Consider the following 24556-nt stretch of genomic DNA (forward strand, 5'->3'; position numbering starts at 1 on the left):
CCTGAGACGTCGAAGTATAACGGCATTACAGGATAACGTCTGGTGAAGGAATCAGTCGGAAAGTTTGTGTGTGCCATCTTTCATTCTGCGACCGTTACCTCTCCTCCCACTCCTCCGTCCGGCCGGCCGTGTAATCCTGCAGCCGTGGCGTTGGTGTCAGCGCTGGGATCCAGTGTCACACAGACGGACACAATGGTCGCACTGTATTTCTCTCACTGCATTGTTCTGTCTGAACTCGGAGGCACAATGAGACCCTTATCCACACAGGACACGGAGACTGGCAGGCCCGCTGTCAGGTGCTTTTCTTCCAAGCTTGTTTGTGAACTGAACCCATCAGGAGAGGTAGTTTAAAGCGGGGCATTTAACCATTGAGTGAGGAGAACATAGATGCTGAAATGATTCATTTGCAGCTGTGTAGATGGGGACATCAGTGCATCAAACTAATGAATTAACTGACATGTTAACTAACTTGAATGCAAGAATAGAGTGCAGAAATCCCCTTTTTCCTAACCTGCTAAAAGCAAGATAAGCACCTTTTTTATTAGAGCTAAATTAATATTGATGCAAAAAAACACCCTTTCAACATTCATTTATATCATAAAACGGCCCATTTTGGCAGAATCCCATTAAAAAGATGACATTGATTGACTGATAAGTGTAATAAACTGTTCTGTTGCAATTATTCACATCAGACGTATGTTTAAAACTTGAATAAATCATTTTGTTTGTTATTATTTACAGTGGTAAATACAATTTCCCCAAAATGATTCATGTAAATAACAAAAGCTGCATAAAACTACATAATATGATTCTGGAAATATTTAATAAAAGATCAAATTGAAACATTTGCAACCCTACTTTTTATCTGTAAAGTGTTTGTGGTGGTTTTATATGAACTGTTATAATATCATGAATGGTAATCACTGTAATATAACTATAGCTACATTCATTATTACCTTCACCATATTTGGATAGAGTTTATTTTCACCCTGTACTGTGAGTAAAATATCTCAAAATGTGACTCATTTGGGTGAAAATTGACAGAAAGCCCGAGGCACCTTCTTTTCTTCTAGTGTTTTTTTTTTCTCATTTGTCTAACCTTCAGACTGACATTCAAAAAGTGTTTTCTCTCCTGCTTTCTTTGTCCTTGAGCACAGACGTCCCCGACTGCCGTCGTAGTGTCTGTTCCTCCATCTTTCTTTTCTTTCACTAAAAAACTCCCATAAATGCTCACTTCCACTGCAAAATGAACCCACTTCTATCTCTCTCACATCCACGTGAAATCAGTTAATCCCCCGTCAGATTACATTTGTCCAACATTTGAGAGAACATCTCTAACATTCAGCATTGCAGCGTTGTCACACACGCTAAAGTATTAACCCAGTTGGGTCAGAGTAGAAGTAGATGACCTTGTCCCTGTCGTACAAAAAACACTCTGCATCTGTAGGGAGTGAAAATATATAAATTCATATATTAGTGGTGGTGCTTTTGTGATTTTTTGATCAATATTTCAAAAGACGTACCCCTTTTGTGTTTTAATTGGCCTTTTGAAAAGACTTTTCTTTGTGCAAATAATAAGAAAAAATTTGATTATTACTGCACAGTCGATTCTGTGTTGTAGTTTCCCTTAGAAGTGCTTGTTTAAACACTGTGTAAAGTAAGAATAAATATTCTGAATTTGAATGATTAAAAAAATCGACAAATATATGAAATTAGGCTTCAAAGTTGTGTAAAAATCAACCTTTTTCTCTGCTCCCAAACGCTGTGGGAGTGCCCGCCGAGTTTGCTGAAACCCCGCCCCCTACCAAGTGTCACCTGTCAATCAAAGTCACCACTTCTACCAGAAACATGGACGCTATGTCTGAGAGCTTTCGGCCGCTAACTCAGCTGTTGGCTCGGCGGCTAATTCGGCATCTAGCTTGGCGGCTAATTCAGCGGCTAACTCAACTAACTGGCTAACTGTAGACTGTAGTAGTAGTGTGTGCTGAATGTATTTATACCTCTACAGCAGCAGGGGTGGGTTTATGCGATTTTCAGACCGGCCCATTAAATCCAGACACAGAAATCTTGAAACACAGTTTGTGAAGCCTAGCACAATTACAATCTAAATGGTTGAAATGCGTTTTACACCTTTTTTAGAAATACATGTATGACCTATTTAATGTGTTTAGAAGAAAATGTCTGAATTCACTTTACACAGTCTTTAAGACCAAATGACTGTAATGAAAATGGTCTCTTTTTTTTTGGCAGCTTCACTTAAGTGTACACCGGACCTAACTTCTTAAAGGTTATATGCAAGGTTACCACTGTAGTTATGGTGAGGTTTTTTGTCAATATTGCACAATACTTTACTTGCAATAATTGGATGTTTTCAAATAACTACAGGATTTATACCACTCGGATTTGGCAGCAGACCTTTATCAATTCATCATCTTATCATTGTATCGATACTTTTATGTTTTTATTTGTCTCGGTGGTTTTGGGTGCGGTTGAAATTTCAATCCAGTGCTGTGCTGCTGTGTGGTGCCAACAGTTTTTACTGCTTTGGGTTGCAGTTTTCTCTCATTTACAGTAAAAAAACCCTCCTCATTTTTATTTTCTCAGAATGCAAAGCCACAGGTCAGCTCTCACGAATCAATTCTGGTGGCCTGCAAGAGACAGCGGTTTAGTTTTCCTGTAACAAATGGTGTGACAGATGTTTCTGATTACTCTGGGAATTTGTTTTCTTTTGTGTTTGTTTTTGTGTTTTTTTAATTTGTGGATCATTCATGAGGCTTGAAGGTGGTTTTTGCTTGAAGCCTCTATAACTTTCAAAACCACAGTGTGTACAAGACAAAAAAATCTTAACACATGTCTAACATCTTTGCACATTGTGTACATTAGCAAAATCTCATATCTTTGTTCTTTTTTCTGTGTATTTTCTGCAGGATTCGTCCTCAGCTGGCCCGCGAGAAGATCGAAGGATGTCACATCTGTACGTATGTGATGCCCGGGGAGCCTCAGGTGATCCTGGGCAAAGACAAGTCCTTCACCTACGACTACGTGTTCGACATGGACTCCCAGCAGGACAGCATCTTCTCCACCTGCACGGAGAAGCTGATCGACGGCTGCTTCGAGGGCTACAACGCCACCGTCTTCGCATACGGACAGGCGAGTCTTTGTGTGCTCGGCATCACAGCTGCAGTGCTGACGGGGCTTTATTAGAGAAGTGGATGAAGCGAACTGGTCTGTGTGTGTGTGTGTGTGTGAGTGTGTGTGTGTTAGAGGAGAAAGAGAGGAGGGGCGTGTTTGAGAGGTGGGAAGTGTTGACGGTTGGGAAAAGGACACAGGAGGAGACTTCTGTTGGAGGAATTTAAACCTAGGTGACCTTGTACCACCTCACAGTATTTATAAGAATATTTACTGATATGGTGGTATGTGTACTTTATTTTTTCAGCCCAAAATCTCAGAGGACTATAATATATCCAGCATACAACACCCTCTATTCTTAGACTCTCAAATCAGAACAGTACTGTAACAATTAAATGATTTAATTGACCAATTTGCAACTATTTCATTGTCAAATAATAGTTTGAGCCACTTTTTAAGGAAAAATACCAAACATGTACTGGTTGCAACTTCTTAAATATGAGGATTTAAAGTAGTAAACTGATTATCTTTGAATTTAGGACTGTTGATTGGACCAAACAAGACATTTGATTACATCTGAACTTTTTCTAGACCAAATGATTAATCGAGAAAATTACCCTCATATTAACCAATAAATAAAATAATAGTCAGTTGCAGCTCTACTTTGGAAAAGGAAACAGAAACAAAAGGCAGAAACACTTTTTCTTCTAGGTTGAACAGACTTGCAATAAGTCCAATATGTTGATTATATGTAGAGGCAGAAGTCAACCAAAATTATATATAAATTAAATCTATATTTTAATCGCTTTAAACTGCAGTGTAGTTGTAATTATTCATTGAGACAACATAAATATGTTAAAGGACAGTATACTGATAGCACATGATTTCAGTTTAAAGTTAATGGAGAAATGACACAGTATGAAGTATCATGCAGCCGTAGTTCGTGTGGCTGAAGTCCTGTTTGTTAATTTATGTATGCACTAAATGTTTGCAGTCATGTAAAGCTGTATGTGAAGTCACGAGGAGCTCAGGCTTTATAATCCTACAAATTCCAGAGAAATAACTGTCTCCTCTGCACACACACTGACTTGTACTCATTTATTAGTGACGCCACACACACACACACACACACACACACACACACACACACACACACACACACCATACCTTGAAGGGCAATTTAAGGATTAACTTGTGGTATTAATGGCATTACTGGCAGTGAGCCTGCTATTGCAAGATGTACAGAGCTTAAGGTTGTTTTTTTTAACAATGTCAGTTAGGAAACCAAACCAGTGTTGTATCATCACAGCTCGGATGTAAATATCTGAATTAAATACAGGAATATGTGAAAATTAATAAAATGAAAATAGATGTGACCAAAATATTATATTTATAACAGCAATACCAAGAAACATGACAGAAAAAAAAGACAAAAACCATCAAAACTTTTCATATTACAGCTTGCAGTTTTTCTTTGATTGATGTATATGATAGTAAAATTAATATTTATGCATTTTGAACTCTTGTTTGAACAAAGAGAAAAAGTTACATGTGTCATAATGGGCTCTTTACCTACTTTTTTCCGCACTTAATGGATAAAATAAACAATTAATTAGTCTAGAAAGTCATGAAAATAATTGCTAGTTGTTAGTTGCAGCCCACTCCTCTTCTCTTTTTCTCCGGTTACTGCTCCTTCTCTTCCACTTCCCTCTCCCGCTTTGTTTTCCTCCACATGGAAATGACATGCAAGTCTGGGCCTCCGTCACCTCCCTCACCTCCCTCACCTCCCCTACTGCTCAGGTTGCCTGGCGACCGAGTCCCCTGCTGTACGGCACTCACATGAGTCAAAGTGAAGTGAAGTGCGTACACACCTCTTAGACAGCTGCAGTATACATCTTTAATGGGTGTCCACATTAACCCATATCTCCCCAGTAACTGCCTCTGAAAGCACACACATACACACACACACACACACACACACACACACACACACACACACACACACACACACACACACACACACACACACACACACACACACACACACACACACACACACACACAGGCAGTGGTCGGTTTTGCCTGGATCAGACCTGTTTAGGAGACTAATCTAGATTTAGAGCGACCCACTCGGCTGCATCACAAGAACTCTTCCCGGTTGGGTTGCAGATATAAACAGTAATGATCAGGAGAGCAGAGAGTAAATCTTCTGTCATATAAAAAGGATGCTGAGCTGTTTAAAGCCCGGGTTTATTTTATTTTAAGCAAGAGGTGCCACTGATATTCTGGTACTAATATATCGAGTGACAGCATCCTCATTTGAACAGTGTGAACGCAGCCACAACAAGAAAAACTTGCTCTACAGCTCCATGTGTTGCCCCCAGGCGAAAGTAATGAGTTAATAGTTCATTGCCCATTTTCCAGGGAATGTCTGGAGGCATTACTGACGCTGATGTCAGTGAAAAATATACAACAAAAGTAAATTACAGCTCTAAATAACAGCATGTAATGACAATAAGAATTTGTGTAGCACTTAACATCTCATATCCTGCTCGGGGCTGCTTCTCTTGCATTGTGCTTCAGATCCAATTTGGGAGAAAAAAGCTACAGCAATGATATATTTTGAAATGCTGTCCCTCCAAATTTGTTGCCCTTTCCTGTTTTAACACGACATCGCCCCTGTGCACGAGTCACGAGGCCAAATCCAGTAAGAAATGATTATCCCAATTTGTTGTGGAAGAGCTTGACTGGCCCACACAGAGCTCTGATCTGCCTAACATCAGCGGTCGACCTCCTGAATACTAATGTGGCTCAGTGATAAATGAGCAAATCCCTCACAGCCAGGTTTCAACATGCTGTGGGAAGCCTTCCCAAAAAAACACTGGAGGCTGTTATAGCAGCTGATTAATGCGGTTAATGTGGTTTTGGAATTAGATGTTGAACAATCCTGTAATTTTGAGATGTTAGTAGTTAATAGTAGTAGTGTAAAACCTACCATTCAAACAGGATTAAACTCGGACACAATAGTAGATCATGGTGTGTCTCATGGCCTATAATTACCATTAAAACAACATTAATAGGTTAAAAATAAAACAAACTATCAGAATAATTATGTAAATACAAATTTTAGCAAGTTACAAAGTCTGATATTGAGATTTAAAGCTTATTTTCTCCTTAGTGGCAAAGATGTGGTCAACCTGAGCTTTTAGATTTAATTTATTTCTCATTAAAAGCTTAAACTGTTGTTCTGTTTTAGTTCTTCTTTATGACATTTTCTCCTCTCCATCCAGACGGGTTCGGGGAAGACCTACACCATGGGAACGGGCTTTGACGTCAACATCTCAGACGACGAGCTGGGTATCATTCCTCGTGCCGTCCACCATCTCTTCAAGGGCATCGAGGAGCGCAGACAGGCCGCTCAGGAGCAGGGACGGCCTGTACCTGAGTTTAAAATCAACGCCCAGTTCCTCGAGGTACCCGTCCACTCTTTCTTGTTTTACCAAGAAGTAATTAAACCAAGTTAAAGAAACATAATATAATCTCTCTCTCTCACACACATTAGGACAGGCATTTACAGAGATGTCATGGGTTAGGTTTATGTTGTTGACACTGCTCGTTTAACAAGCTTTAACACCAGCTCTCCATCACTTGAAAATATCCACACTGACAATTGAACTGCAGCAGCTGTCATCGTGGGGTTAGGAGGTGTTTGGGGGGGGGGGGGGGGGGGGGAATGATAGTTAACAGGAATGATGTGAATTGACAGTTGTGCTGATCCTTCAGACTGCGACAGTGTTAAAATTCCTGGAGACGACCTGGAATTGGAGAGAGATGGATGAAATGGATGAGTTATGGCGAAGAAATAAGGACATACACAGAAATTGAATACTTGGGCAGATACTGATACTTACTGGGCAGTTGTCCATTATTTATATTTCCTGTATTCAGTTAACTCTGTCTGTGCATGTGCGAGACAGATAACATCCAGTATTATACACTGTGTCTGGCGGTCAGGAAGAGCTTATTATATAAATATATGTTTCTTGTGTTTTGCATCTGTGCAGCTTTACAATGAGGAAGTTCTGGACCTGTTCGACTCCGTAAGAGACATGAAGCAGAAATCTCACATCAAGATTCACGAGGACGCCAACGGAGGAATCTACACAGTGGGAGTGACCACACGGACCGTTTCCTCTGAGGCAGAGGTACAGGAGTGTGTGTGTGTGTGTTTGGCCAACATTAATACAATGGAGTCTGAATATGCTCTGGACACAGCGCTGCATCTAAACTGTTAATTCAAATCCAGTAATTCAGAAGCTAACTAGGTTGTCAGACCGTAGAATGTTGTTTTTTATTTTTTTTATTAATAATAATATTGTATACAGTATTGTTTTCTTGGTGTAAAAAAGCAGAAACTAATAGATATGTTCTGAAATCAAAGGACCAGTCTGTAGGATTTAGTGGCATCTAGTGGTGAGCTTGCAGATTGCAACCAACCGCACTAATGTTTATTTTTGTATACGCCAGAGGATATTTGTGTTTTATATCCAGTTACATCAACATGAATTGGACCAGTGTGTTAATCTTTAAAGCTCTCTCTCTCTCTCTCTGTCTCTCTCTCTCTCTCTCTCTCTCTCTCTCTCTCTCTCTCTCTCTCTCTGTGTGTGTGTGTTCAGATGATGCAGTGCCTGAAGCTGGGAGCTCTGTCTCGCACCACAGCCAGCACTCAGATGAACGTCCAGAGTTCTCGATCCCACGCCATCTTCACCATCCACCTGTGCCAAGTCCGCGTCTGTGCCTCCGACAATGTTCGTACATTATCACACTGAACAACATCTGAACTGCCAGAAAGTTCCCAATAGTTTTTGTTTTTTTCCCAAAGCTCTTAACTGAACTACATGCATCAAATACATTCAGTAGAAGATCAAACTAATAAAACTTATATCATCTGCATGTGTATACATATACTGGGTTAGATAAGGATAAAATAAAAACAGTGTTTTGTTTTTGTCATTGTCACTCACAGCAAGACAATGAGACTGATAACAGAGTGTCCAACGGCAACTCTGAGATGGACGAGTACGAGACGCTGTCAGCCAAGTTTCACTTTGTTGACCTCGCCGGTTCAGAGAGGCTGAAGAGAACCGGAGCGACGGGTGATCGAGCCAAAGAGGGCATCTCCATCAACTGTGGACTGGTGAGCTTCTCTCCCTCAAGCAAAGTGTGTGAGGAGAGTCAAGGGAGAATTGATATTATAGGGTTTGACTGCCATCTAGTGGCTAAATTTAATAAAAGACAAGAATACAGCAGAGAGGGGCATACATCTGTAAATATATCATCATTGAAGCAAAAGGTGGTAGTATTGACAGCTTAAAAATCAAAAAAATAAACTTGATATTTGCAGTTTTATCTACAAAATTACAGCTTTAGACAGCACTATAATCAGTAATTGGTAGATTTAATGAAAATTCAGATGCAGTTTAAGTGTTCTTCTTTTCTAAAATAATCACAAATGCAAAGCCTTTATTAATGGGAATTAATGTATTTTTTTTGTTATAACTGTTTTTATGGATTCTTTCTGTTTATTTAAAGCTTTTCAGATTATTTTGAGGGGTTTTCCAGACAGAGGAAGTTGACATGTTTGATAAAATTGGTGGTAAAAGCAGGAAAATTCTCAAAATTTCCACAGAAAGAACACAAGGAAAATGTAAAATTAGACTGAAATAAGATCATACACAATAATCACCTACAAATCCCCTAACTGACACATAAACCATAACTGCTAACCAGCCTTAGAAACTTGAAGACTTAACAAAATCATAATGATTGAAATGCCCTTTAAAACGTCAATGAAAAGACAGAAATGTTTGAAATAAATTAAATACAATGTCACACCCATGCTATGAGCCCTGTTTAGGTGACACGTTTACAATGTATTTATCTTGTGACATATTTCATACTAACAAAGATGAAGTCAGCTGTTTAAATATATTGTCTCCTCTCTGCTCCCGGTCTGTTCCTGCAGCTCGCTCTGGGGAATGTAATCAGTGCTTTGGGCGACCGGAGCAAACGCTCCTCACACGTGCCTTACAGAGACTCCAAACTCACCCGACTTCTACAGGACTCTTTAGGAGGAAACAGGTCGGTGGGCAGATGTTTTCACAATTTTTTCCTCAAGTGTTATTAGTCAAAGATTACAAATGGAAATCGGCAAACAAGCATCACAAGATTGTCCTTTTCTGTAAATGATACATCAGATGTAAACCCAGCAATTCATTCCTTGTGAGGATGTAAATACAGGAATGAATTGGAGAATAAAAGGAGTGTGATTAGCATTAGATGTCCATTAATCTACCAACAGCATTTTTAACAAAGCATATATAAGACGGTAGGTTAAATATATAATATCGGACAATGATACATGCAAGCTGGTGATATATGACTTCTGTTTAGAAATAAGGAAAGTATTCAGAATTGAAAAATGTGGACAGTCATTTAAGAGTGTACTTTTAAATCAAAGTAATATCACAGATGCTTTCAAATGAGAATGTTTTATCAGCATTAAACGTCAATTTTCCTCACCAAAGCATTCAAGCTGAGAAATATTTCCGCCTAGATTAAATCTGCTTGTATTTTTGGCTGTGGGGTCGTGGATCAACGCTATTGTTCATATAAATATCTGGACATGTTATCAGCAATAATAAATCACAGTGTGAGTCTTTATGAGAAATGTGCAGCTGAACCATACACTAACATCCATCTCCTTCTCTTCTTCTCGCCTCAGCCAAACAGTGATGATCGCATGCATCAGCCCGTCTGACCGTGACTTCATGGAGACGCTGAACACGCTGAAGTACGCCAACAGAGCCAGGAACATCAAGAACAAGGTGATGGTGAACCAGGACAAGGCCAGCCAGCAGATCAGCGCTCTCAGGACGGAGATAGCTCGACTGCAGATAGAGCTGATGGAGTACAAGTCGGTGAGGAGAGAGGAAGAAGTTTAAAGGGCAGGGAGAGCAATGAAAAAAAAATGAATCTACCAGTCATATTAGATGAGTTTTATGTATATATCATTCTCCTCTGTGCAGGGTAAACGCTTGGCGGGCGAGGACGGCATGGAGAGCTTCAGCGACATGTTCCATGAGAATGCAATCCTGCAGACGGAGAACAGCAACCTGAGAGTGAGGGTGAAGGCCATGCAGGAGACCATCGATGCCCAGAGAGGGCGGCTCACCCAGCTGATCAGTGACCAAGCAAACCAGGCTCTCGCCAGGGCAGGTAGGAGGAACCTGCAGACTCACACTATTAGATTAGTTTAGGCAAAGACTTTTTCAGCAAGCTCATGTTGGGTTTTTTAATGCTTTCGTCTTCATTTTTGCTCTGTCATTGCCATTACAGTGAAAACATGATGCAGTTCTTTTTTATTTCTCTCATTTTAAATCTATTCTGTTTCTTTTTCCAGGTGAAGGAGGCACTGAGGAGATTGGCAACATGATTCAGGGTTACATCAAAGAGATTGAAGAGCTCAGGTAAATATCTCTCATTGTAAAATGATGTGATTGATTAAATTGCTCAGGTGCATGATGACTTTAAAGCAAACAAACGACAGGTGTGAAGTCATAAATGTTTCTTTTTATTTGATTTAAAAGATCAGTTTGTCCAAATAACAAAAGGACCTATTTTTATCATCATGTGTCGGCCTGGAAGGAAATCATGCCTTTGGTCATGTGTGTGTCCTTATGAGCCTGAAGTAAAGCTTTGATCTTTTCATCAATCCTCGCTATTTTACAACATGCTGTACGACATAGCAAAAGGCATTTCCAGCTAAAGGCAAACAAACCTTATATAATCTGCTGCAGGCCACATTCTGACCTTTGTTGTGGCTCAACAACAGACAATCATAGAAAAGGACATGAGCACAGTGGCTAATATGAAGTGTATGTTGACAGTGTAAAACAAAACAAGACATTTAAAGTTGTATTTTAGGTTTTTGGAAACAGTTACCAACATTTTTCACTGTTTTCTGAAATTAAATAGGCCAAATAACTAATCAATTAATCACCTAAATCAATAGATTCATCGATTATAAAAAATAATCCTTAATTGCAGCCCTAGTGGGTGTATCCTGTGTATCCTGAGTATATCCTGTCTGATGTCTGCGTTCCTCAGAGCCAAACTCTTAGAGAGCGAGGCTGTGAATGAGAACCTGAGGAAGAATTTGTCCCGTGCCTCCAACCGTCAGTCGTTCTACGGAGGGCCCGGATCTTTCTCCACGCCGCTGCTGGCCCCCGAGAAGGAGACTTCTGACATCATCGAGCTCGCCAAGAAAGACCTGGAGAAACTGAAGAAGCGAGAAAAAAAGAAAAAGAAAAGGTAACGAGAGTGTAGTAGACAACTTAGATTATTTGGATTGGCTGTTATGTGTCTTTGCATATTTAGCTGTGTTCACATCTGGATCAGCACTTCTTTTTATCCCAAAACTATGCCCCTTTTTAAAAAATGAATTTTGTACCCTGATGTCAGTTTGGCTTGTTATAGACTTAAAGTAGAACAATTTGGTACAATACAATTAACATTTGGTGCAATAGACACATGCACAAGGCTTGTAGTCATGACGTCACATAGCGGATAGACGATATCAGGCAATCAATAATGTTTAAATATAATGTGTTTTAATAGAGATCAAAGTTATTATGTGACAGTATCACAGTGCTGATAGACACAACAATTGGACTGCAAGAAATTCCTGATGAGAAATCAACAACAGCATGAACAGCTGATCTCAGGCTCCAGGTTTGAAATGGTCAGAGTCGTGCTGAGCGGCACTATAGGTGGGATAAAAGGTGGGATTTTCAGTGCAGAGCTTCCTCTGACCATTCTTCCCTCCATTCTTCCCTTCCTCCGTTCATCTCTTGCTTCCTTCTCTCGTTTGACCCCCTTCACCCCTCCCTGAAGACTCCAGCTGCTGTTGGATGAGAGAGAGAGGGAGCAAAGGGAGGAGGTGGTGGAAGAGGTTGAGGACGCCAGGTTTGTCAGAGCTTCCACCCTCCTGTTGCTATTCTCATCCTTTGCTTCCCCTAATGCACCATTTTTTTTATTAATTTGTGTATTTTCAGCAGGTTTGCCCCCCACCTGGAGTGAAACTGATATAGCTGCATATAAAAATCAATTTTCATTATTATAATACATGATAATAAGCCTTAAATCTTTCTTTAGAGCTGTGTGATCCCCTTAGCTCACCCACTGACTCATCATGCTACAACCCTGCTTTCTACTGCATCGTTTTTTTTCAAATTTTTCTGACTTTTTCATATGCATTCAAGACAGTCTGGAAGTAGAAAGTGGTTATTTTTTATTCAAAATGGTCATGGTGGTTCATGAATACTGTAGCATAGTTTATGAAAACATTCAGACTATTATTGTTGAATGTTTGAAAGTTTAAAAAAGGTTTTAAAAGTGTTGATCACATGTACAGGAAATGATCTTTTTTTTTTTATTTTAGACTGCTATCAGCATTTGTTTAAAAATCTATATTTCAATGTAAAATTGGGTGATTTTTTTCTTTTTTTATTATTTTTTCTTTTTCTTTGCAGTCAGTCTAGTCATACGGTTTAGTGCAAAACACAACACGCGTATTCCCTACATGCTTTCTTTCTTTCTTTCTTTCTTTTTTGCTTTTGCTGGACTCTGGTGAGATTCCTTCCTTTTGTTAAAGAAAACATACTGTCTTTTTCACAAGCAAGCTCATGAGCAACACAAGTCTCTGTTTTCAACTTAACAGTAAAAGGCTCTTTCTGTATGTTTTACAGTACATGCAAACAACATTATCTCATAATAAAAAACATGCATTGTCTACAAATATAAACTCAATGGTTCCATCAAATCCATCAAAAAGCTTATTTGCCAGAAAGATAGTGTGATAATTTAATAATAATGGAGCTTTGTGTGCGTTATTAATAAAAAAAAAAGTGTGCAGAGCCAACTAAAACAATGAAGAGATGTCCTAATTACCAACAGATGTTGAATGAATGATGAATATGATGTTACAGTTCCTGTGAAGATGCACATGCAATCCACATGCATGTGTTCTGCTCAGGAAATATTCATGTGTTCCTTTTATAAGATGGAAAAGTAACAGCTGATAGATGACGTCTTTGACTCTCGTCCCTTTCTGAATCTTTCAGCGCCAACAAGGAGGAAGTTCCTGACAACGACCAAGAGAAGGGAACCGAGAAGGAAATGGCCGAGAGAGTCATCGAGGAGGCAGAAATGGTACGATGGACTGCATCTTGTTTCATATATACACTGAATCATCTCTGATAATCAGTTAAAAGCTTGATAACCCTTTATCTTACAAGTCTTAGGAAAATGTGTAATTGTAAAATTGTAATTGCTTTACTTAACTTTACTTTTTGAGACATTTGTTTACATATGATGATTTTTTGCTTGCTTTTAACCAAATTTATGTATTTATTTATTTAGTATGTGTGATTTAAATGTACTGAGTATAACAACTGAGCACTTTTTCTTAAGATAAGTCCCCAAATTATATTTCAATTCCAGGAACTGCTTGAAAAGCAAAGACCTGTAATAGTTTGTGTTTGTCTTGTAGGAGGTCCAAGAAGGCAGCGACCACGAGGAGGCAGAAGAAGATGACGAGGAGGACGAAGAGGAGATGGATGTAGAGGAGAGCTCTGATGATTCTGACTCTGAGTCGGATGAAAAAGGTATGAGGAACAGCGTCTGCTCTCTTTTCTCTCTCTAACGCACTCCTGCAGATCCACCACATGTGGGAGCTGTTCAGTCACCGTCAGCCCAGATTTAAACACTCATTTAGAGAGATGAGTGCTTCTGACTGTAACTGTAAGAACCAAAGAAAGGGTTGTGACATGAGACAAAGGAGCAGCTGGATTTGGGGGAGGTCTGGATGAGATGGTCCTACCATTGATGTAGATCCCCAAAATGGAATAAAATCAGTCATGGAGATGAAGGGGCACAATGTTGTTTGAATAGGAGGGTTTAACTGAATACAATACACAAAGTCCACTCGCAATACTCTTACAGATTAGTACATCCTCTTTGACAGATGGCTGTGTGTTGTTAGTGGAAATTATCCTAAATGTTGAGTCTGACTCAAGACTGAAATTAAAGTAAAAGGACATAAACACTTTGTGCTTCCTGAGAACTGGTAGCTGTTACAGGCACGAGTACTTCATATGTTTTCATTCAATTTAGGGAAACAACCATCATGCATTTGTGTGTGATGATAATAACAACAATAATAATATTGATAACATTAATAATAATAATACTAACAATAGTGATAAACTTTATTTATAGAGCACCTTTCATGCAAGGGGTCTAGCTCAAAATGCCTAACAGAGAAAAATTAAAAATACAATACAGTAAAACAACAGCAAATAAACAAATAGAAATTAAATTAGACACTTTGTAAAAATAAGTAGAAATGACACTAAATGAAAGCCACATAAATCCCTTTGCAGGTGTCGTTTAAAAATGTTTAGGTTGAGTATTTCATAATTTTGGAGCATAATTAAAGAAAGCTGCACTTCCTAGTTTCTTATTTGCATAATTGTGTGTATTTAACAAACCATAGTAGACAATCTGAGAACTTGTGAAGGATTGTAAAACAATAGAGTCTGTGATGTAGGCCGGTCCTAAACCAATTAGAGCTTTTAAAAAAAGTAAAAGAAGCTTAAAAGTGTAGCTAAAACTGGGGTAATATGCTCACTAGCAGCACGATGTTGAATTAGTTGTAATTTTTCAAAAGATTCTTCAAGTAAGAGTAAGTCAATCAAAGGGGGCGTGTCCTCTTACACCAAAAACAAGAAATACTGTAATTTTGTGACTGCAATATCACTGTGGATGTGAATACTCAATCTTATTAAGTCTGTGACCCGTCAGAGAACTTCCAGGCAGATCTGGCCAACATCACCTGCGAGATCGCCATCAAGCAGAAGCTGATCGACGAGCTGGAGAACAGCCAGCGGCGTCTGCACACGCTCAAACAGCAGTACGAGCAGAAGCTGATGATGCTGCAGTGCAAGATCAGGGACACCCAGCTGGAGAGGGACCGCGTGCTCCATAACATGAGTAAGGACATGGGGACGGTGTTGGCCAGCAGGGGGAGTCATGTATCACTCAGTGGGAAGATCATGGCATGCTGAGATGTAGATGAAGATGTAGATGTTTTTTTTTAAATGTCTGTGCCTTTGATCAATTTATTTCAGTCTCAAAGTGAATTATATTTTAGTTCGTGCTGGTCCTACTATTTGTAAGAATTTATATTTAACCCTACATTTTTGATCTCAGTTTTTTGGCTTTTAGTGATATAAAAAAAAAAAACCTCAAACTTCAGCAAATCCTTTAAAGTCAGCTATGAATTCTCTCTCAGCAGCCAGATAGTGACAGATACATTTAAGCCTATCAGCACTAATGGATCAAAGCTGATGCATTTTGATGGAGATTTTAAAAGCACAGAGGAGTTTTGAGCTTGTTTTAATTAGAAAATGATACAAGAGACTTTTTGACATCTAAAGATCAAGGACTCTATGAACCGTAAGAGAAAAATACTTTATTACTTCTCTACTCTGTGAAGCTTATCACTGCGATATCTCATTCTGGTTTGTATGTATTTTCAGCTTCAGTGGAAACCGGCACGGAGGACAAGGCTCGCAAGATCAAGGCTGAATATGAGAAGAAGCTGGGCCTCATGAACAAGGAGCTTCAGAAGCTGCAGTCTGCTCAGAAGGAGCACGCCCGCCTGCTGAAGAACCAATCACAGTACGAGAAACAGCTGAAAAAGCTTCAGCTGGATGTGGCGGAAATGAAAAAAACCAAGGTATATTTGAAAATACTGTATTTCTTTTATTATAATGTTATTCTCTTGAGGCCAGTTCTGTTATTTTTCTCGGGTTGCATGCGCTTAGTAGGATTTGCTTTCATTGAGATTAAAATGGATTTAACAAAAACAGTTAATGGAGCATGTGAAGTGTTGACAGGCTAATTTTTCACATCATCTAGTCAAGTTTGTTTTTATTCTGTATCTTTCTCTCTAGTATCTTAATTTATTTCCACCTCTTTGTTTACATGGAGGAAAACTTATGAAAATGCACTGTGGGACAGTAGCCAACAAGCAATATTTCAAAATGAAATCCCAAATAAACAGGGAGGATGAGAGAAATGATAAATGTGTCATAAATCTTATGGAACATTCAGAAGATAATAATGGCTTTTCATGCTAAAACTTATCAATATATTGTCTGTTTAATGTGATTGTCCCAGGTTCGTCTCATGAAGCAGATGAAGGAGCAGCAGGAGAAGAACAGGATGAACGAGTCTCGCAGAAACCGAGAAATTGCGACTTTGAAGAAAGACCAGCGCAAGCAAGAGGTGAGTGACAGGGATGTGCTCTGCCCCCGCTTCACTAATCCGCTAATTACATCTCCATCAATCTGGGCCTCAGTGTTTCAACCCTTTCTTTTAACTAGTGTTGGTGATACTGTTATTTTGTTTACCTCTTCAGCATCAACTGAGGCTACTGGAGGCTCAGAAAAGACAGCAGGAGCTTATTCTGAGGAGAAAGACGGAGGAGGTGAGCTGTTGTACTTTCATTTTTAAACTAGAAATTACACTTGACATATGGCAACAGCAAAGGTAAAATGTGCATCATCAAGAGCTGCATTTTGCTGTGTTGTTGTTTAGTCATAGGTAGGATTTATTTCATTTACTCTGGTGATTTAGATGCAAACGAATCAAGGTAATTAAATCCTCTCCTGCACCCTCATGGGTCCTGCTTACGTACTAGTTTCCCTTAATGCCTGTAAAGGGTGTAATCTGAATTATGGGTATATAGAAAAATGCATGTGGTATGCTTCTAATGTTCACGTGTTCAATTTTTCTGCTTGCCATGTGTGTCAGGTGACAGCTCTAAGGAGGCAGGCCAGACCCACCTCAGGGAAGATCATCAGGAAACTCCCAGAACTGAGCCAGGACTCCTCTCACCGCCCTCCCTCTGGGCGCCTGTACTCCTCCGGCAACGCCGCTCCTAACGGCACTCGGTGAGTCTGCATGCGTGTGTGTGCACAGGTGTTTTCGGATGCACGTTCATCTAGTTCCCAGAGATGAAAAACGAGGAAAGCGGCTAAATATAGATACTTTTTTAGAGCCAAAATAGGCCACGTTTCATCCTTACAACATCAAAAGCTGTATGTGGAAGTAGCGACGCCTGCTCCATCATAGTAAGTGATCCTAGAAAAGAAACATCCTTTAAATCATTTAAAGTGTAACATAGCTCTATTTTTGGACATTGCAATTTTCCATTATAATGTTGGATTTTATTACATAATCCTGAACCGGCTCTCACACAGGTTTATGAGTTTATTTACAACATCCCTGAATGTGTATACCATAAAAGTGTTAAATACATTCAGTCAATCAAATACCATAAATTGACTGACTGTGTGTGTGTGTGTGTGTGTGTGTGTGTGTGTGTGTGTGTGTGCGTGCGTGTGTGCAGGTCTTCCTACAGGCGTACAGTAGGTATTTACTCCACCAGGATCGCCCGTAATAAATGGTCGTCTCTTGAGCGACGGATAAGCGACGTCATCATGCAGAGGATGACCATCTCCAACATGGAGGCCGACATGAACCGCCTCCTCAAGGTGAAATCCTACAGCAGCGCTTGTAAAATTATATTATATGGTTTTATGGAAGTGGTTGATTTTATTCAGTGGTTGCTACAGTCCAGGATAGTAAATTATTCCACCAGCTGGGAAAACATAAATCTACGACGGTGTATGAGGGCCATATATGGTTTTTTTTTATGTTGACCAGGCAAAATGCACGACAAGCGACGTCTCCCCAGTGTTGCAAAGTGAGGCTATGTGATTGCTTGGCAGAATAAAACACCTTTTTTTCCGGGGTTTTTTTTTTTTTTTTTTGGTAAATTTGCAACTTTATAATGTCGGAGAATATCTGACTTTTTTTCATGTAATTTACGACTTTAATCTCCAACATCAACACTGTTAAGCACCAGGAAGTGATATTTAACTGCTTTGAAAGAGCGTCAGTGCTCAACAGTCAAAGCTTTCTCAGACTCGGCATCTCTGAGGTTGTAATGAATGTGACTCTATGCATGACTCTTAACTTAGAGCAATAAACTCTCAATTTACCTTTTATTTAGTTCAGTTTAATCAACTAAAATAACAATAAGTACAGTTAATAAATACAAATGATAAAACAAATCAATAAAAATAAGTATATAGATAATAAAAGGTACAAGATATTAAAAAAATAATAATTAAAACAAGTACAAACAGGATTTAAGTGGTGATCATAGATTTCAAGATGTCCAAGAATTACTAAAGTATTGAGTTTTCCTGGTGAGTCTGTTCAGAAACTTTGGTTGATTTGTACATTTTGGAGCCAGACAGGTTCATCACAAGCTGTGTAGACATTAAAAAATGAGTTAGGTTATCAAATTCTGACCTTGGAAGGAGTCTCAGTTACTGCTACATCATTTAGTTTCTGCATGATTCATCATCAGTGGGCTGCAAAGCAAAACAAAGCTCTCATAATCTGGATGAGTGAATCTGCTCCTTCCTGGTTTTCATTTTTCATAATCATCTTAAGCATTGCTTTGTCTCTGCTTTCCCTTTCTGTGCTGCTGCAACATTCATAACAACACACAGACATGAATCTGTTCAAACTTAAATCTTCATTTCCTGTCCTTTCTGTCTTTTCCTAGCAACGGGAGGAGTTGACTAAGCGTAAGGAGAAGGTCATCAGGAAGAGAGGCCGGCTGGACATAGAAGGACCAGAATTGGAGAAGGCGATGCTTCCCCTGAACGAGGAAGTGGATGCATTAACCGCTAACATTGACTACATTAACGACAGCATCGCAGACTGTCAGGCCAACATCATGCAGATGGAGGAGGCAAAGGTGAGAAAGCTGGGTGACTTTAGGAATAGATAGCCCTAGGGTTAGATGTATTTAACAGTTTATTTAGTTGTATTGACTTGCTGACGTGGATGTTTTCAGTTAAATGGATGGAGAAAGTCAATGAGCTTTTTCTTACACCTGCTTTTAAACTCTCAACAGCTCAAGTAGAGTTTCTAAATGGCAAGACTTTAATATAACAAAAGGTAGAAAACAAAATTAGCACCAGCCACCAGCAAAATGTTGGAAAAATATGCAAGTGGCCTCTTTTTTAACAAAAACAACAATAATCTATTGAGTGGCTTGTAAAATGTGAACATCCACTATCAGTAATTCACTGAGAAATTGAGAGTTAGAGAGAATTTAGGAAGTGACTGTGTTTGTTTGCAGGAGGACGGAGACACAGTGGACGTCTCTGCTGTGATTACTTCCTGCACGCTGGCAGAAGCTCGTTTCCTGCTGGATCACTTCATGTCAATGGCTATAAACAAGGTACCAGAATTAATGATGATGAGATATCTGTCTAAAAATGTCTATCTAAAAAAAAAAAACCAACAAAATTAATAGATATTAAAAGAGCTGATTCTCAGATAGATTTGTTGAGTTTTTTGTGTAGTTTTTTCCTTTTTTTAACATATTTATCGGTTTAATTAATTATTATACATTTTACTTATAAGGTCTTTTTCATAGCTTTTTTATGGTTAGAACATATTTATATATTTTACATTTTTATAGTACATTTCTTGACTTGTGATAATTGTTACTTGTTAGTTGTTTATTGGCATTTGTACATATTGATTGTTATTCACAACAATAAAAAAGACAAATTCCTTGCATTTGCAAACCTACTCGGGAATAAACTTGTTGATTGATTTGTGACATTCAAGATCAACCTTTACCGTTGTTTTTATGCCTACTTGTGCAGGAAGATTTTACAAAGTAAAAGGCTCCATTTAATGTAGTGTGCAGATAAATTTGATCATGTTTATGTAGTTGCAATAGAAAAGTAAAGTATTGTAACGTGTGTCATTATGAGTATTGTATGATATCTGTGAGTGAACACAAACACTGTGTAACATACTCTGCGGTCTGATCTCTTCAGGGTCTGCAGGCGGCCCAGAAGGAGTCTCAGGTGAAGGTGATGGAGGGCAGGCTGAAGCAGACGGAGATCACCAGCGCCACACAGAACCAGCTGCTCTTTCACATGCTGAAGGAGAAGGCCGAGTTCAACCCGGAGCTGGACGCGCTGCTGGGAAACGCTCTGCAAGGTAACGACAGCAGCTGTTTGTGCTGAGATTGTAAAACACACACACACACCAGACTTCTGGTTTAACCCAGCCCACCTCCTGAAAGTGTCATTAATATCACATTAAGTTTGAATTTGAAACAAAACTTCTAATTTAGTTGTCCTGAATTCATTCTGAAAAATATAAAATTGTCCCTAAATATTTGGCCTTTCAGGACGTGGTATGGGTGACTGGTGAGTTGCATGATTGGGCCTGTTGAGAGGCTCTTGCCTGTCGCCTGCTGCTGAATATAAGCTGGCCTAAAAAAATGTCTGCTACTGAGATAATATTTGATCTAATTACCTAAAACATATAAATGTGGTTGCAGAGCTACCTCATTTTACAGACTTATTATTGCAATTGGTGCATTGTTGCCGGCCTCTGTTCAGTAGGACGCTCTGTTTACTGTAGTTGCACTTCATTTTCTTTCGTTGTTTTATTTTTTTAGAATTTCGGGGGACTGTGGATTTGATTTGTGCATTGCCTTTTTTCTGTTCCCCCACGTTTTTCTTTTTCTTTTTTGTTTCTTTTTTATGTTTTTACAGAGCTAGGTAACATCCCGGCTGGTAAGTGAAACCATATTAGACTCATATCTGTGTTATGAATGCATGGTTCCTTCCCTTTGCACTTTGAAACTAACTAAACATAACATGAACAGGTGCATGAGGTGCAATGCAACCAGGCTTCCCTCCATCTGTCTGTTGACTCCCCTGTTTCCCCTCATCTGGAGACACTTTTCCTCCTCCTCTTCCTCCTCCTCCTCCTCCTCCTCCTCCTCCTCCTCCTCCTCCTCCTCCTCCTCTTCCTCCTCCTAGCTCTCCATGTGCTACAGCCTCCATGCTTTAGCACCCTGCTAACCCCAGGCCCCTCCACAGGAAGCATACAACATGGATAGTGTGACTCTGACTGACCCCCACAGGAGCAACAGACTAATGATTCCTTCCACTCTACAACCTAAATGTCTCATATTGGGTCTTTTGCCTTCACCTGAACCCACCCACACACCTCTTTTTTATAACCCCTTCCTCACCTGGCCGCTCTTTGACCTCTGACCTCTCACCTTTTCAACCCATCTGAACCCATTAAAGCTCCCTGAGGACCAACTTTCTGTTTGTGGATAAAACGGCATGGTGCTGCGCTGACATCGCCCTCATCTGCTTCCCTTGTTCATCCTTCCTAAATCCATTTTGAGCAACTAGCTAGTATCTAGTAACTTTTAAAAAAGAAGAAAAAGAGAGAATATAGTTGCGTAAGAGGATATATTATTTAGTGTCAGACGAGGTGTACGTGCTAGAAAACATTTCAGATAGTCATTAAGCTGTCATGTCAGTTATTTCAGTCAAAAACAGATTTACTAACTTTAATATTACTTATTGATCCTATTTGACAGAAAACGGGGATGATAGCAGCAGTGATGAGTCAGCCCAGAGCCCTTCTGCAGAGGGAAGGTAAGTTTATGTCATGTTTCTGTTGTGTTAATGTTACGGCTGCAACTAATGAGTCACTTTGTCTGTAAAATGTCAAAACAAAAGTAACATGTCGATCACAGTTTCCCAAAGGTGTAAAATGCAACATAAACTGTTTTTTCCTATCTAGAAGTCCACTACCCAACGATATTCAGTTTATCACAGAGGGATGAATAAATAAATTAATGAATATTCACATTTAAGAAACTAAAACAAGAGAATTTGGTTGTTTTATTTTATTTTAAAATGACTCAAAGGATTAGTCAATTATCAATGGAGTTCAGGCGATTCATTTTCTGACCCACTAATTGATTAATTGACTAATAGTTGCAGCTGTAGTTAATTTATTGTGGTGTTTGTGTCATGTTTCTGTCATATGTTCATATTGTGTTAATACCAAGTTATGTAAATTGATGTTTTATTGTGTTTTGTTAAAGTTTATGTCAATTTTTATATTATATTGTGTTTAAAAATGTGATTATTTGTATATTTTGTGTTATGTTGCTGTGCTAATGCTGTGAATTTGTTATTATGTTGTTACGTTTTATTACAGTTATACTTTTATATTTGATGTTTCATTAAAAACATTATACAGAAGATTATGTATATTAATACTCTTTTCTTTTCTTTTTTTTTTTTCTTTTTTTTTTCCCTTTACTTTAGCACCTTGACATCAGATCTTATGAAACTTTGTGGAGACACCAAAACAAGAAATAAGGTATTTAGTTTATTGTTGTTTACGCATCATTTCCTGCATAAACTCCAGCTTTTCCTTGATTACTTCCTGTCTAATTTACACTGATCTGTGCTCTACAGGCTCGTAGGAGGACCACCACTCAGATGGAGCTACTGTATGCAAGCAGTGACTCCGCCCCCGACGCGCCCACCGCAGACTTCTCCGGTCCGATGTTACCGTTAGCTGAAACGCCAGATGGAGGAGGAGACACGGAATCATCAGGCTCAGCAGTCAGGGACTACACCGCTCTCTCTCCCGGCTTTTCCTCTAAAATGGGCAGCATGTAAGTCCAGGCCCGGCACTCTTTGATAACACATTAATTACTATTCCCCCCCCCCCTCCTTCCTGCATGTTTGATGTTGCTGCTACCTCCTCTGCATTATTTAGCTTATTGGACATTTTATTCCTGAGCCTCCTTACGTCATATTGCCATACCTTCCTCCAGCTGATAAGTCCTTGAAGGTAAAAGCATGTCGAGAGAGGAGCGAATATTAACACATGTATGGCTTATTTATTACTGTACCCTGCAAATACCGCCACTCTAATTCCTTTATTACAGCTTAGTTACACACTGAAAGCAAATGTACTAACCAGACCGCTTTGACTGGCTTGTGAAAGACAATGCTTCGTACTTAGTACACTGTGACTTTTAAGGCAATTAGTAAATAGAATAATGGAGGTATATTTTGGGATGCTGTAGTATAGCACCAAATCTACAGTGTCCTCATTAATTAAACGTGAGCTTGACGAAGAACCACCACTGTTATGGGACTTAAAATGATCAGGTAACTGTTTTTGGTGTGTATTGCATGCCCATCTCCTCATTGTTGCCATTATTTTGTGTTGATTTCGCATCTTTCAGTTGTTTCATTTTTTGTTTTCTATACTGTCTTTGTGTTGTTTGTGGATTACTATATCAAACTGAACGATCAGTTCTGGCCCCAGAACTCCGTCAGGGGTGGAAAAGCGAGCGCCGGAGCCTTCCCCGCTCTCTCGCAGGAAGACGTATGACAAGGCACAACAAGCAGCCGACAGGGCAAAGGTCAAGGAGATTAAACAGTAAGAGACCGTTGCCAACACTGTGGCTGTAAAGCCGGGAAAAAAAAAAAAAAAAAGCAAAATAACTTCCCTTCAACTTTACTAATACTCCTCTCAGTTTCCTGCTTTGGAGAAGCATGTGGTTTTCAGTAAATCAGAAATGCTCTCTGCCTGGTTCGACAACTTCTGACCTGTCAAGTTCTATGCTGAATTTAAAGTCATATTTTTCCTTCCTACCTTGGATATCATGTCTCTTTGAGCCATAACGGTAGTGATAGCTCTCCTTTTTTCCCTGCTCCTGTGTTTGACTCAAATTCAGTGTTCAACTTGCTTATCAATCCCTCTGCTGCTGATCTAGCTATGATTAGCATTTCACATACTTAGGTAATCACTGGCACTTTTTCCCTGTTTTTTGCCTTTTCAGTAAATTATTTTACCTTGCGAAGCAGCTGGATTCACAATATCACAAGATCATTGCAGCCTCACACGCTAGCCTGGCTATAATTAGATTTAAACTGCTGATAAAAGATACTTTGATATCAGCTGCATTATGCCAGTATTTTGTTCTCTTTATATCAATTTTATACCCAAAAATTGCAGTGTTTGCTCAATAGTTTTTTTTCTTGTCTTGCCACGTTGAAAAGCCTCTAAAAAAAAAAACTTCTGTGTGTTTTACAGTTAAGTGTTTTGCTGACGTTTGTTGAAACTCTCCTCTGAAACCAGGCTACAAAAAACTCTGGGCTATATTAGACCTTCAAATTAAACACTTTGAAAATAGTAAAACATTAATGGCTGTAAAACATACAAAAGAAATGTATTTGTGAAGCTCTGTTGAGGCAGAAACCTTCATGACTGAATGCCATCTTGACAGGTTAATATTTGCCTGACATAACCACAAACTGATGCATCGTTCTAAAGATAGCTGGCTGTAAACCACAGT

At 39.2% G+C, this 24556-nt stretch overlaps 1 protein-coding gene across 1 annotated transcript in view; it reads left to right on the forward strand.

Annotated features, from left to right (window-relative positions):
• The window catches only part of kif21a (kinesin family member 21A), a 60056-nt gene that overhangs the window by 24540 nt on the left and 10960 nt on the right, over positions 1-24556 (forward strand). Inside the window, exons 2-28 of the mRNA XM_062420807.1 lie at positions 2928-3150; positions 6420-6602; positions 7194-7334; positions 7806-7937; positions 8156-8326; positions 9155-9270; positions 9914-10109; positions 10218-10407; positions 10592-10658; positions 11299-11502; positions 12085-12156; positions 13314-13401; positions 13742-13856; positions 15055-15243; positions 15792-15991; positions 16435-16542; positions 16676-16744; positions 17071-17210; positions 17669-17813; positions 18899-19093; positions 19481-19582; positions 20193-20358; positions 20922-20942; positions 21767-21824; positions 22506-22560; positions 22659-22861; positions 23512-23637. Coding sequence (XP_062276791.1) covers positions 2928-3150; positions 6420-6602; positions 7194-7334; positions 7806-7937; positions 8156-8326; positions 9155-9270; positions 9914-10109; positions 10218-10407; positions 10592-10658; positions 11299-11502; positions 12085-12156; positions 13314-13401; positions 13742-13856; positions 15055-15243; positions 15792-15991; positions 16435-16542; positions 16676-16744; positions 17071-17210; positions 17669-17813; positions 18899-19093; positions 19481-19582; positions 20193-20358; positions 20922-20942; positions 21767-21824; positions 22506-22560; positions 22659-22861; positions 23512-23637 — 3675 coding nt within the window. The remainder of the gene's footprint in view (positions 1-2927; positions 3151-6419; positions 6603-7193; positions 7335-7805; positions 7938-8155; positions 8327-9154; positions 9271-9913; positions 10110-10217; positions 10408-10591; positions 10659-11298; positions 11503-12084; positions 12157-13313; positions 13402-13741; positions 13857-15054; positions 15244-15791; positions 15992-16434; positions 16543-16675; positions 16745-17070; positions 17211-17668; positions 17814-18898; positions 19094-19480; positions 19583-20192; positions 20359-20921; positions 20943-21766; positions 21825-22505; positions 22561-22658; positions 22862-23511; positions 23638-24556) is intronic.

The sequence above is a fragment of the Scomber scombrus genome, chromosome 6 (genome assembly GCF_963691925.1).
Source record: "Scomber scombrus chromosome 6, fScoSco1.1, whole genome shotgun sequence".
In the NCBI taxonomy this organism is placed as follows: Eukaryota; Metazoa; Chordata; class Actinopteri; order Scombriformes; family Scombridae; genus Scomber; species Scomber scombrus.